The sequence below is a fragment of the Planococcus citri genome, chromosome 4, assembly GCF_950023065.1.
Source record: "Planococcus citri chromosome 4, ihPlaCitr1.1, whole genome shotgun sequence".
In the NCBI taxonomy this organism is placed as follows: Eukaryota; Metazoa; Arthropoda; class Insecta; order Hemiptera; family Pseudococcidae; genus Planococcus; species Planococcus citri.
In genome coordinates, this window is record NC_088680.1 from 35,391,220 (window position 1) to 35,405,160 (window position 13,941).

General features: G+C 35.3%; 2 protein-coding genes across 3 annotated transcripts in view; both read left to right on the forward strand.

Moving 5' to 3' along the window:
- The window catches only part of LOC135845402 (uncharacterized), a 32,188-nt gene extending 18,670 nt beyond the window's left edge, over positions 1-13,518 (forward strand). Inside the window, exon 2 of one of the 2 annotated variants that reach the window (XM_065363916.1) lies at positions 5,497-8,228. In XM_065363916.1, coding sequence (XP_065219988.1) covers positions 5,530-7,527 — 1,998 coding nt within the window. In that variant the 5' untranslated portion in view covers positions 5,497-5,529 and the 3' untranslated portion in view covers positions 7,528-8,228. Of the gene's footprint in view, positions 1-5,496; positions 8,229-10,573 lie in introns of those variants that run through there. The other variant, XM_065363915.1, reaches the window with a different exon arrangement.
- On the forward strand, positions 894-4,836 carry LOC135845318 (uncharacterized). Its single transcript, XM_065363802.1, has 2 exons — positions 894-1,161; positions 2,516-4,836. Exon 2 carries the CDS (start codon positions 3,370-3,372, stop codon positions 4,447-4,449), a length of 1,080 nt encoding a protein of 359 aa, XP_065219874.1. The 5' UTR covers positions 894-1,161; positions 2,516-3,369; the 3' UTR covers positions 4,450-4,836.
- Positions 13,519-13,941: the final 423 nt, after the last annotated feature.

The following is a 13,941-nucleotide window of genomic DNA, read 5'->3' on the forward strand; positions in this document are numbered from 1 at the left end:
AAAATTCATAACTAATTTCTTTAAAAGTTTCAAAATGTCCTGCTTTTTTTTACCTAAATTGAAAAGAAATCCTGCTTGTGCAGAACTTTTTTGTAATTTTTATGAGTGCCTGTCTACATAGGAGGCAACGAGCAACAGCAACAAGCAATTTTGACAAAATTGAAGCAACTTGGGTGATTTTTCAAAAAGCTTTCCTACATAATGAGAGCAACTTACGACGCAAATTTTCTGCAGAATGCCAAAAAAATGTCAAAATTTGTAAAATTACTTCAACTAAATTAAATGAAAAAACATTCTAATTATATTAAAATTTTAAAATGATCACTACAGACAACAGACAAAATGCTAGTCACACAAAAAAAGCGGTGAACTGTTCAATGATTAGACAAAAAAAATTTGAGGCAACACAGGCAACATAATCAAACTATTTTGATTATGTTGCCTGGTTCCTCAAGTTGCTTGTTGCTGTTGCTTATTGCCTCCTATGTAGATCGCGACTGAAAAGCAGATTTTCTTTAGCAAATTTGGCAGAAAAAAGCATATCTTTTTTGATAGGTTTATCAGAAAAGCAGGACCGACTTCGACTAGGCATTTTCAAAACTTGAATGTAGAACTAGAAGTGAGGAGATTGAGAATATTTTTTTTGAAAAATAGGCTGAACCAATTTTTGTAATCCAAGTTTTTAAAATTTTTTAGTTTTTTTTACCAAGATCGGTGGGGAGCGTGAGGCGTTATCTCGTTATATTGTGGAATTTGGGTTCTATTCGTTAGATCTATGTGACGTCATTCCAGTTCGACAGTGTTACCGTTCGCGTGAGGGTTTTGGTGATTTCTGTTTCTTTTTTGTCGATTGTTGCTTTGCTTTACAGTTTGTTAACCTGTAATGTTTGTGTTTTGATTTTTTTTTATTTTTGATAAAAATTCATTCTTCATTTGAATTTGAAAGTTGTGTTGTGTTTTGAAAATGTTCATGTCGGAAGTGCTGCGATTGTTTATTTTGAATTAATCGTTCGTTTCTTGATTTCAAAAAGTTTTTGTGTTATGATTTATATATTTACGAAGTACTGCGTATGGTTTGTTTGATAATCTTGCGATCCTGTTGAACTGATTTCACGAGGAGTATCCTTTCCACCGGTTGCTCGCTAGAAACCGAAAGTGAAGGTAACGATTGTTCGATTGGTATTTCTATATCGCCTAGAGTATTGTCAAATAACATGTGGACGAATATTGAGAGTTTTTATTTTTCTTATGTACTTATCAGTGAAGATAGTACGATAATTTGCGATTGAATTATTGAACTGCCACTGGCGATAATGTAAAGCTATCAACGAAAATGTATTCCCCCCTCTACTGCAGCTTCTCCTACATTAATTGATTGCACAAGTTGTTTTAAAGTTTTGCAAATCCTGTTTTCTCTACTTTTATCTTGATTTTTTATCGCGGTCCTGCTTTTTTGCTAGAACTGAAATGCTGATTTTTACCTTAATTACCGAAGAAGTCCTGATTTATCTTAAATTGCGAAAACAAAGTTCTGTCCAAGTATTTTTTAAATTGTATAAAGGTCACTTTTTCTGACTCCTTTTTGACAAAAATTAAAAGTTCTTGACAATATGTTTTTTTTTTTTTTTATAAATTTTAATAACAAAGTCGCCTTTTTTCAAACGAAATTGTTCATTCAAAATTGACAGACGCATTTTCGAAGAAATAGTCACTTTTTTCTGACAAAGTTGTGAGTATAAATCCTGTTTTTAAGTCTTGTTTTCTGTTTACAGTTGTATTTTAAAAAGTTCTTACAATTTTTGTCCAAATCGTTGAAAAAAATTCAATGTTTTCGCCAATATTGTCAAAAAATTATCGATTTAGTTAAAATTGTCAATTCCAAGCATTTCCAAAAAACTGTATTTGGTCGAAATTTTCGGATAGTGCTGTTTTCTACGTAAACTGCGATAATTAAGTTCCTGCGTTTTGTTTATTCTAAAGAATTCTTGTTTTTCGTCAAAATAACTGAAAAAGGTACCACCACTGTTTTTTTGTTTTTTTTTTTTGCTAAAATTGCCTAAAACGTTATATTTTTTACAAAAATTATTTTAAAAAGTCGCAATTTTTTCAAAATTGTCGAAATGTTTTCTTTTTTTGCCTAATCTGCCAATGAAAGATCGTATTTTTTTGCCAACAATGTCAGTTTTGCCTTTTTTTAAAATTTTTTCCCACATTCTCTTTGAAAATGTGAACATTTTGGCCCTATCTAAAAAATTTTGCCTCAAATTAATTTGAAACCTCCTCTCCTTCAAATTGAACATCCACGTTCCACGCCCACCTTCTGCTGTCTGGAAAATCAGAAATTTCCATTATATGGCTGGAGACTACAGAACAGCTTAAATACTCTGCAAAATAAAATATTTCAGCTCTTCAAATTTATTTGGTAGTTTTTTGGTCATTTTAACGTTCAGTAATCTAGTGTATTTTCAAACGCTATACTGCTGTATAAATACTGATGAACCCATTCAACTTTCAGATTTCAAGAATCTGTTTGCGATCATTATAAAATCAAAATGACCGGCTACCAGAATCCGTCCAATGATACATTGGTTTTCTACTTTCATGCCGGTAAGCTAATCGATTTGGCTGCAGTATCTTTTCTGGCTGCTTTGAAGTATCATAAAATAAAGCAGATCCATCGTGGAAACAAAGAAATCGATATTGATTCTTATGAAATGGATCAAATCAGATCGGAGGTGCCTGAAACTATGTGTATTACTGATATGCTGTGTGAATTGTCTGATCGTATAGACAAATCTATAGCTAAGTGGTGGAGATACCACTGGAATCATGTGTTGTTTCGTAATATGCCATCGGATGATATGGTTACATTGTTTGATCGATTGGTATGGCTTCACGATGGCTCAATTAGCTTTAAACAAACGGCTAGAAAATTGTTGGATAGCGATCAATTGACAAATGTGCAGAAGTTTCAAATTGCTTGCACGTATTGTTTCATCGATGATGTGAATCGTCTGAAACAGACATTGTCGTCCGACGAGATACATCTCGCCACCGAATCATTTCGTACGGATGTTGATCCATTCTTGGAGTACTGGTACCGTAAAATACGACGTATGACAGGTTATCTTCATCTGACGAACACTAACATTAATTTCTTTGTCGAGTTGATAAAACCTATCTGTAGAAAATACGTACTATAACCATTGGCCTGTCGTAGAATATTTTTGGGAACAGTCAGTTAGCGAAGAAGAGCGTCTGACGAGAGTTCGAGAAATTATTTACTCGTACGAGTATGGCGTTAGCAACACACCGGCCGATCTGATCTGGCGCTTTCTTCCCAAATTGACTAGCTCACAACTCGATTCGATGATAATAAACGGTGGTTATGAGATTATGCGTTGTTTCGCCGAAGAACCTAACTACATCGAATATACAATATTGACTTGGAAACGTGTGGTGAATTTAATCGATGATGATAATCTTAATTTTATTCTAAACTACGTGACAGACATGCAGAAAAATCGAGATTATGTTAATGGTCTACTCCGCGAAATGTGGCTTTGCATGTCAGAACAACAGAAAAAGTTTGTCGCCAACCAACAAGAATTCGATTATGTGGCAAAGTGGTTTGAACGTTGTGAATATAATTCGCCAAATTATCAGCTGATTTTCGAAGTATTTTTGCTTTGGGGTTCTGAACGTGAGCGTCAACACTACTGGAAAACTAATTGGACTGATTTAGTTATCGGTCAAATGAACAATATAAACAAAGTCGAAGAGATAATGAAAATAATCTTGGGTAGTTATGAAAATATCGCGGTTTTCAAACGCACCGTCATGATCGATTATAAGTCTATTGGAACAGCTTGTGAAAACTTGTTGAGTCAGGGACTTTTCGAGGAATTGCAAAAGTACTTGAATTACTGTACAGAGGATCAGAATGTGATTCGGAATTTGAAAAAGCAAATTATTATGACGATGTGGAAGGATCGCCTGTTTCACGTGCTTTGCGATTGTTGTGCTAACGAGGCTCTTCACGCTGAGTTTGAGTACTTTCTGCGCGACGTATTAACGGTCGACGAAATAAAAGATTTTCAGAGAGATGTGCTTATGGCTAGTTCAAAAAAATCGGAAAAAATGCTGCGAGATGGATTTGTTCACGAACTTATACAATGCATTGAAAAATATGCATCCAGCGAAAAAGATCTGTATACGATAAAGCTACATTTTATGAAATACTCTCACCTCCTCGTACTTCTCGACGATGTAGAAATAAAAATCAAACAGGCTGATTGGGTGCATTTCTTATCTTGGTGTTTGAACGGCGACAAAAGTCTTACCGAGCGGTTTAAATTTTCATTACAGCCTGCCAAAGCGTCCAAGGATGTGGAGATGGGGCAATATTCTCTTTATGAAGCTTTCTGTGATTATTTTTTAAACAACTAGTAAATAATCGAAATATTTGTGCATTTTTTTCGTTTCTAATGTTTTGAGGTTGATGGCTATCCGCCAAAATATAAATTATGATCAATTAGATGTTACTTTTCTGTTATATTCACAAGGCTGAGAAAAACCACAAGGATCCTCGAGGTGGCTCATAAGGTTCCGATGATCTTCACCTATTGAAGGCCTGACCATGTTGAAATGTTAAATGATTGTTCAAAAACGATGAGATAATTTTATAAAATCTTGAGTAAGGAAAGAAATTAAAATTTTTCGGTCGTTGCATCGACTTTTTTTTCTAATTCAAAAAATTCTACTGTTCAAAAGTCACTTAAATGTCTGGACCCTGGATTTCAAATAAGTGTAGAAACTTTGTTAGAGGTTACGTCATTACGTGAAATTTTTTGGCAATCGTCTCGGTTTTTTTTTTTTTTGAATGAAATGATGGAATGGGACAGAGAGGGGCGGGGAGCTTGAAATCTTATGCACCTTCATGCAGAAAAATATCAAAAAAATCTTCTATTAGAATATTTTTAAAATGTGGGACACGTTGTAGACTTGATTTTTGGGGTGAGGGAGTAAATGTGACGTCATTGGCACGGCACGAAATGTCATTTTGGGAGTACGAAAAAAGCGCGAATTTAGCTTTCTTGATTTCAGTGGACACGGGTGGCTGCACTTTTAATCGCGTGAAATTTTTAAAGACATGTTATAAATGAGGATGTTTATTTGCATAAATTACCACACATTGTTTCTTACGTTTGATTTAGGGTACCTACTTAAGGAAATGGGCTTTCAACTTATTTTACAACACATGGTTATCCGCATTCGGACCGTTCACCGTATTGTTTTACAATTCGTTATTATTGAATGTCTCGTCCCTTATACGAATATAAAGAAATTGAAAAAATCATAAGTGTGAACATTTAATGAGGATAGGTATATCTTTGTAAAATAATGCCTTATTGAAGGTTTGGTGTAGGTTTGATTAACATTAACAAAAATAATGATTAACCAGTACGAAATTGATTGGGATCGTTTCGATTTCAGATTTAACCGTGGTGACGTCCTTGTCTGCAAACGATGGCAACCAACAACAACCCGGTCCATCAAAATGAAAACAAATTGGTTTTCTACTCGAGCTTTGAGGGCACGTTGCAAGAGTTGGCTTGCAAGGTCGTATCAATTTCATGTTATTGTCAGATGGAAAAATCCAATTGTAGCGGTATGCCATCCGAAATTGAGGCGTTGCCTACAGTTATCCGAGAAATGATCCAAAAATGGATCCCAGTGGTAAAGAGAGCACTCATGGAATGGGACTATATTCATGAAACGATTTTTTCGCATCGCAAAGACAAGAATTTCGCGATCGATTTTGTGAGTTTCATATCATGGGAGGCTCATGGACAAATCAACGAAGAAAAAACGGCTGTAAATTTAATGGAGTGCGATAAGTTGAGTCAAATGGAGAAGTATCGATTAGCGTGTATCTACTGTTTGGTCGACGACGTCAAAAAATTATGGCCGATGGAGACAGATGCCGATCATCTGCTGATTAAATACTGGAATTATCGCATGAGTGGCCAGCAGTTCACGTTTGAGGTGGATCCAGAGTGTAGCTGTGTCGAGGCTTCTTTGCTGATGCGCACCCGTAATTTATCGGCGTTCGAGTATCTATGGGGATTTTTGACAGACGACGAACAAGTCTGGAGTGTTACACATATACATAATGACTATTTTATTAAATGCATGTTGCTTAAATTAAGCGAAAGTCAACTGGAGCGCGTGTTGATATCAAATGCCAGCTATGTTTTCTCCACATTGAGCATGGTTGAGTCGAAGATTTTGGCAGTTTCATTGTGGGATCATGTGAAGAATATAATTACCCCAGATGCTTTAAATCCAATCTTCCTCGAATTTTTGAATTGCTTGCGCAGTGAAGGGATGGCCTACGACATATGGATGAGAGCGCCGGAGATGTTGAAAAATCATGTACTGGCGAATAATTTTAAAGATCTATTGAACTCTTCAACGAAAGACGAGAGATTGTTCCTTCACTTGTTGTTAATGGCTGACGTCGAAACTAGAGAAATAATTTGGCTAAAAAAGTGGAAAGATATTATCGTTGATGTGTCTCTCAGCTATTTGCAACAGATCATGAAATTGTGCCTTGGCAGTGAGGATGAAGTAGCATCATTCAAGAGAACTCATTTGAGTAATTATCCCTTGATCAAAAAGTACTGTGAAAGCATGATATTGTACGGCCATTTCGATAAAATGAGCGAATTTTTTCAGTTCTCTTCCAACGATCCTGAGATTATTTTCAATCTGAGAAAAAATGTATTGAAATCGCAATATCTACTGGATGAGTATATCAAAGTCCGGCGTTATACGGACATGGATTCTTTATTAACGTTTCTCAGAGAGACATTTCCTGATACAAATGAGCGCAACGAGTTTGAAAGAAATCTAATCTTGAGCGATGAATCGTCGATTTATTTTAGATCGGTTATCCAGAATGATTGGTATTTGATTTTTGGGGTCAAACATTTTGTCTGCAATATTCTTTCTTCCGATGCTGATATGGCCTCGGCTAAAAGCATGTTATTGGTGCTGAATTATGAGCTTTTGGTGTCGAACGATTTTTCATGGTCGAGCTCTCGCAGCGATTTCATCAAGTGGTGTCTGGACGACGATGATGATGCTTTGGATAACTTCAAACGATCTTTACCTACGAGTCAGATTTTCTACACGATGTTTGAAAAATGTGCTCTGGAATTGAAACAATGGCTGGATAGAAACGTCCCTTTAGCTGATGAACGCGTTTCGATCAGTTACTCTCGTTCGGAGCCTTTTTTTTTCAGTTTGACCGGGTTCCTCGAGTGGGTTTTCCCCACGAAGAAAGCAATGCTGTACTTCAAGTTTGATAAATTGTTGTTGTATTTTAGTGTAGAGCAAATGAAATCGATATTCGAGATAGATGACCAGACGTTCATCGATCATCTTCTATGCTGGCTTTTAAATGACGATAAAGCACTAATAGAAAGTTTCAAGAAGTTTCTAAGATATGAACATCACTAGATGATGTGCTCTTGTTCACGTATACGAGAGCATAGATCCCAAGAGTAGATTTCTGAAGCGTCTTCATGTCGTTTGAATGTGAGAAAACGAAAGCAACGATCCTGATATTCTTCGTATCGTGCAAATTTGCAAAAGCAGAGAACCACCTTCAAATAATACCAACTTATTGTACATACCTACTCGTTGCTTACTTATTCATAATTTTATTTTTTGGTTATTGGTTTTGAATTTTTAAACGTATCATGTCTTATTCACAATTTCGTTTCAGTTCTTTCGTTTCTTGCAAGAAGAGCGGATCTATTTTTTGTCGAAATTATGAACACTTTGTTTTTTTTTCCTGAAATTTTTTATGGTATCGATGCGTTGAAAGTTTTGATACCTATTGTATGTTTCAATTGTTTCACGCATGAGGCTTTTAATTCCGTTCTGGTTATGCTGAAATTAATTTACCTTTGTGTGTTTTTGTATTAAATAATCATTTGATGTACAAAATAAATGGCAAACAAATTTCGTAGGTACTTGTTTTCTTGAATTTATTTAAAATTTTAGTAGGTATTCAATTTATGATATTTTGCACCTTGAAAGACAGATTTAGGATAACCATGAGTTCATATTTTGTATGTGCCTATCTGATATATAGCTACATTGATGAGTTGCCTAAAATATTTCCGTAATTTCAATAAAATTATTTGCAATTATTGTTTTCTCTGCATAAAATTTCGGACACGGAGGAAATTGTGGATACGTAATTCAATGAGTAAATTTTAGCATCTACCTGTTCTACCATCTCTACCAATTGTGTAACTTCATCAATATTCTTACATGTTCGGTTTAAAAACTCCAGTTTCATAAACGACGGTTCTTGAAGTAAAGATAAACAGTCAATCAGCTGATTAGTTGGTTGGTTAGGTACATGTACAGCTGTACTTGCACGTATTGACGATTTCTTGTCGTTGTCAAGCACGTAAAATGGAATACATATAATAGATTTTTCATGCGAATTCCTACTTATACAAGGTAGGTATCTAACAGGTAGTGAAAGTACATATTATAGTGATTTTACAAATGAGTAGTAAAAGTAGTGAAAGAGTAGTGAATTTTGTTAAAAAGGTAGTGAACATTTTTTTCCTACTAAGTATTCATTTTTGTTCCTAACCTAAAAAAGTAGTGAAAAAATTAAAAAGTTCAAATACGTTCTTTTTTCTCGATCATCGACTTTTTTAAAGCATGAATTACACATTAATTCAAGAAATGTTCAAAGTTTGAATCAGAAAAATTAACTCCTCTCTGCACGAAGACACTTTTTTTACTTTTTAAAACAGAAATTTTTGAAAGCGTTTGGCTTCGTTTCGCTCGGGCTCTTTTGTTTTTTTTTTTCAATTTTGAATTTAAAAAAAAAAAAAACATAATTTGATTGAATTTTGAAATTTTGATTTAATCATCAAACAAAAAAACATCGTTTTTTATACCTCTCGAAATACTGATTTTCGAGAGCTTTTGTCTTCGCTTTGCCAGGGCCAGTTTGTTTCTTTTTTCTGCAATTAATGAATTTCAGACTTGAGGAAAAATATTATGTAAAATTATATTTTTCAAATGACAAAATTGTTATTTTATCTCTTACTTATTAAAATTCACCGTTTCATTTCGAAAAAGTGGTATAATTTTATTCCCCAGAATAATGTTGTTCAAACTTTCATTCAAATTTTGGAATATTTTTTAAAAATTTGTTGTTGAAAAAAGTTTTTTATTCGCCCAATTTTATTACATTAGCAATATACCTTGAAGGTGAAAATGAAATCAAAAATTGAACTGATAGAAACAATATTTTCATTTCTACATTCGGTTGCTTGAAAAAAATCTCGGGATGTTTGAAGACATCAGAATAGCGAGAAATTCTATTGTAAAATTTTGCCTCGCCCCCCCCCCCCCCCATTTGTACAGTTTTTTAAAAATAATTTTGATTGAAATTTAAAAAAATATGCTTTGTATACAAATTTTCTTCCAATTTCTTTTTTTTTTTTTTGAAAATTTTCCTGTGAAAAATTTGATTTTGTTAATTTTTTTGTGTGTGGGGAGAAGAGGGGTCGAGTGGATAGCTTCTTGAAAATTTGGTTGAAAAATAGTAATGAAAAAAATGGTAAAAAAGTAAGTAGTGATTTTTTCAACAAAAAAAAATCCGTTAGATACTATGACTTACCTACTTACTTGCCAACCCCTGTTAAGTACTGGGTTGTACAAAAACGTGTTTTTTATTTTGTTTTGAAACAGTTTTTTTCTCTTGTATAAAACTATGTGTTTAAAATGTGCTTTAAACACAAATTTATTTGTTTTGGGTTCACCAGTCATTAATTTTCAAGATGTGACGTCATAAAATAGCTATAAGGCTAAAGAAATGTTGAAAAATTGAAATCAAAACACAAAATTCGTTTTTATAAATACAGTTAATTCAACCATTTTTTTTCAACGAAAAACAAAAAAAAACTGTTTTAAATGTCTTTTTTTGATTAACGCCGGTTTGTTTTAAACTTGTACAACCCTGGTATACTACTGTTTCTGGCTCTTTCAATTTCAATGTTGGACAATCTGGGGACTCGGTTTTTTGTGTGAGGGGAGGGGGGGGGGAGATAACAACTATGGGTAGATCTGACGGCATTGACGTGGTACGAAATTTCATTTTGGGAGTACGAAAAACCACGAATTTAGCTTCCTAGACTTGGACACCCTGATTCTTGAACAGGGCTAACTTCTTTTTCTCCTCAGGCAGGAAGTGTTTTTTTTTCTTCGATTGAGTGACAGTCTCTCAATTTAATGAGTTCGGAAAGTTTTCCTCGTATGCTTTGGTATTCGTGAAAACTGTGTAGTCTATTCGTGTATTGTGTTCATTTTTAATTTATCCGTCGCGTCGTGTACATATGTATTTTCAATTAACCGTAATATTTCCGGTGTCGGTGTATAGATGTTTCTGTGATTAACTTCTCAAGAATCACGCTGGTCGTCCGTCATCAACAACGATACTAATCATCTTATTCCCTTATTTCGATTACAGAATTGGCCATCATCGTTAAAACCTCGGATTCTGCAGTAAAGCTGAAAATGCCCAAAGTGAACAACCCCAGCGTCGCCAAAAGTTTGGTCTTATACGAGGATCCAGCCACTTTGCAACAACTCAGCGCCGTCATCGTATCCGCTGAGCTTTGGCGAACGCAAATCGTATCAGATGAAGCTGTCGTTCGTCCTTTGAAGAAAGCCCTGCCATCTGTGACGACCTGTATACCTGGCGTAAAAACTAAATACAAAGAAATCATCGACAAATACGTCCAGCCAGTTCGACAAAGTTTAACCGACTGGCTGCCTTTGCACTTTCCGCGAGCTTTTCTCGCTCACGAATACGAATACAACGTTTTAAAGAAATACTTCGATCTGATTTCTTGGCAGTCTGATGGCTCCATTCATTACGAACGAACAGCCAAAGCGTTCATCGAGTGTCAGCGTCCTGAGCTGAGCATTATGTGTAAATACAAGTTAGCTTGTATGTATTGTTTCGAAGAAGATATTCAAGAGCTGTATCCCAAGTTACCGAAAATCTACCACGAACTCAAGACCGTTTTCTACATAAGTAATAAATTCTTACGGTATTGGGATTGTCGTATGGCTAACTCGCAACTGCAGACTGGAGGTTCCATGGAGATCGAGCTGTTCAAGAAACTAAATCCGAAAACTTGGTCTGCCTGGTTATATTGCTGGACGCGTTTATCCAACAAGGCGCATAAAATCGAGCAAATCGTAGACCTGATGGAGATAAAATACAGTAGAAGTTTGCATCCCTACGTGAGATTTTTACTGCCCATGTTGAATAACAGCCAATTGATGACGGTGCTGAAACGTTGTGGTAAGCATTTATTCAGCATCTTGGCTCGTACACCGGATAGTGTGAAATTCGCGTTGCAGACTTGGCATTACTTGAAGGATTTCGTACCTGGGAGTATTTACGTGAAGATATTCGAGAATATTCTAACCTCGGATTTGGACCTAAACGCGATTCAAGCGGTATCGGCCACCGAAACCTTTAAATCGTCTTATTTCCTCAACCTCGATAACTTGGCGAACGTGAATGTGTCTTCTCTTCTGTACGAAATTTGGCTCGATAGTCCGGATCGTTTGAAGAACCATTTGATCGTCGAAAACAGCGCCAAAGATACGATACTCGAAATGTTGACCGATATGGATAACATGTTTACTATCGGTACAACGTCTCGTGATTTACGCCTTATGCTCGATTTACTCTCACGTAGAAGTTATCTCGAAAATGGACCATTTTGGCGTAAGAATTGGGATCACGTGATCAAAGGAGCGAAACTGACTGACGTAGATGAAGCGATGAAATTATGCTTCAAGAACGATAAAGAAATCGCCAAGTTCAAGCAAACTCAAATGATCTCCCAATCGAAAATCTCCTTTTACTGCAACGCGTTAGCCTATCAAGGATGTTTCGACATGTTGAACGATTATTTCACCTTCTGTACGTCTGATCGAACCGTCTTAGCCGAGTTGAAGAGAAATATCGTACGAGATAATAAAACGATGATAAAATTTCTCCTATCTTGCTGTCACGATGCGGATAAAATGCGAGCTTTCGACGATTTCATCTCCGATTTGTACCAGACACCCGAAAGTCGACAAAAATTGAAATATCAAATGATCACCGATGTGAGTAGCTTCGAATGTCTGCTACATTGGATACCGTACGGTGCTCTGAATCAAATCAAGAAGCTGGTTTGTTTATTTTTAACTAGCGAAACCCAAGTGCAAATTGTCAAGGAGAATTTGCTCGAACGTTGTCGCAGTGTTTTGAGCAAAGGTGGATTTTCTTCGTTCAACCAGCGAAATTGGAACGAATTTTTATTATGGTGTTTGAACGATGATCAAAAACAGCTCGCGATGTTCAAACAGTCGTTACCTGTTAAGGATATTTTTCGTGCTGTGTTCCTGAAATGTGTGAAAAAGATAGATTCCTGTTTGAGTGATGTTGTGTTTTCACGACTTGATTGCATCGATGTGATCGATAAACTTGGGAAAAAACGATCCTCGGGTGATTCGAAGAAGAAACAGTCCGCAGATGATTCGAAGGAGGAACAATCCGCAGACGATTCGAATAAAGACAGGGCAACTGATGCTGATACCGATGTTGCTCGCCAAGCTGCAGACGATGATTTGGAAAAAGATTGGAGCGAGATCATTCTAGACAAATATGGTTTTGTCGATGATGTTATCGATGATTTTCAGAAATTGGGTAATTTCTTATTGTGGTATTTCAACGATAAATCCAAAGCTGACGAGTTCAAGGCGACCAGATTCAAGAAACGAAATGTTGTACGCAAGGTGTCCGATTTCAAAAACGATGGCCTTATGTTGGTCGTACTTCATTGGGTTTTTAATCGAAATTTAGCACAGATCGATGCTTTTGAAGTACCGGTTTAATTTAATTTTATAAATTTTTTTATACTATTCATTACTCTTGAGATCATGAGGTGTCGATTAGAATGGTCCTGTTTGATGAATCAGTCCTCGGGTTCATTTTTTGGATTCAAAAGTCTATTGCGTGATCTCGAAATCTCGGAAGAAAATGAGGTGTAGATTTTCATCTTTATTGAAGAAGAAAAAAAATACATTCTGCTAGTTAAAAGTATTTGTTGAAAATTTTGTTTCCGTTTTTCGATCAATTTACTTAATCTTTTTGAGATGCTCTATTATATTTTTTTGATAGATTATTTTCTTTTTAATAAATGCCTACCTGAAAACAGAATTGCCGGTGGTTATTTTTTAATTTGCTAATCACATTTTTGAAATGGTTTACGAGTTTGAAATTTGTTTTCTTTGGAAGATTCCTACTTATTTTACGTTGTTATTTTGCTCATAATTATTCCATTAAAATGTAGATGTTTGTTTTCAAAACGAAGTGATAATTGAATATGAATATATTTTTGTAAAATATTTGGTTGTGTTGTTCAGAATTGAGTTTTTAATTATAGCTTTGCTGTTTCTGTATTTTATATTTTCATCGAGTACCTACCCAGAGATGTTCGGAAATGAATTATTGTTATACCTATGTTTACCTACTTAGAATTGGTCAATTTTTTTCTGAGGAATTGCATTTTCCTCTGACAGCTGCATTGCCCATACTTACTCTCAATTCTCTCTCCTTTTTTTTCTCAACAGCTGAATGTCGAATGTCGAATATTATTGTACTTACTTACTGCAACGATTTTGAGATTTTTCAAGCCGGTAGAAATTCTTAGACATGGCGAATTTTATATTTTTTGCGCCTTCCAATAGGATAAAAATTGCCGTATCCCTATCCCTCCAGAAAAGTCCGTTCCCCTGATTTTAATTCATTTCCAGAACTTAAGGACAAAT

Bases quoted from the DNA above. Each gene is read 5' to 3' on its own strand.
- LOC135845318 (XM_065363802.1), top strand. From the start codon at position 3,370: ATGATAATAAACGGTGGTTATGAGATTATGCGTTGTTTCGCCGAAGAA.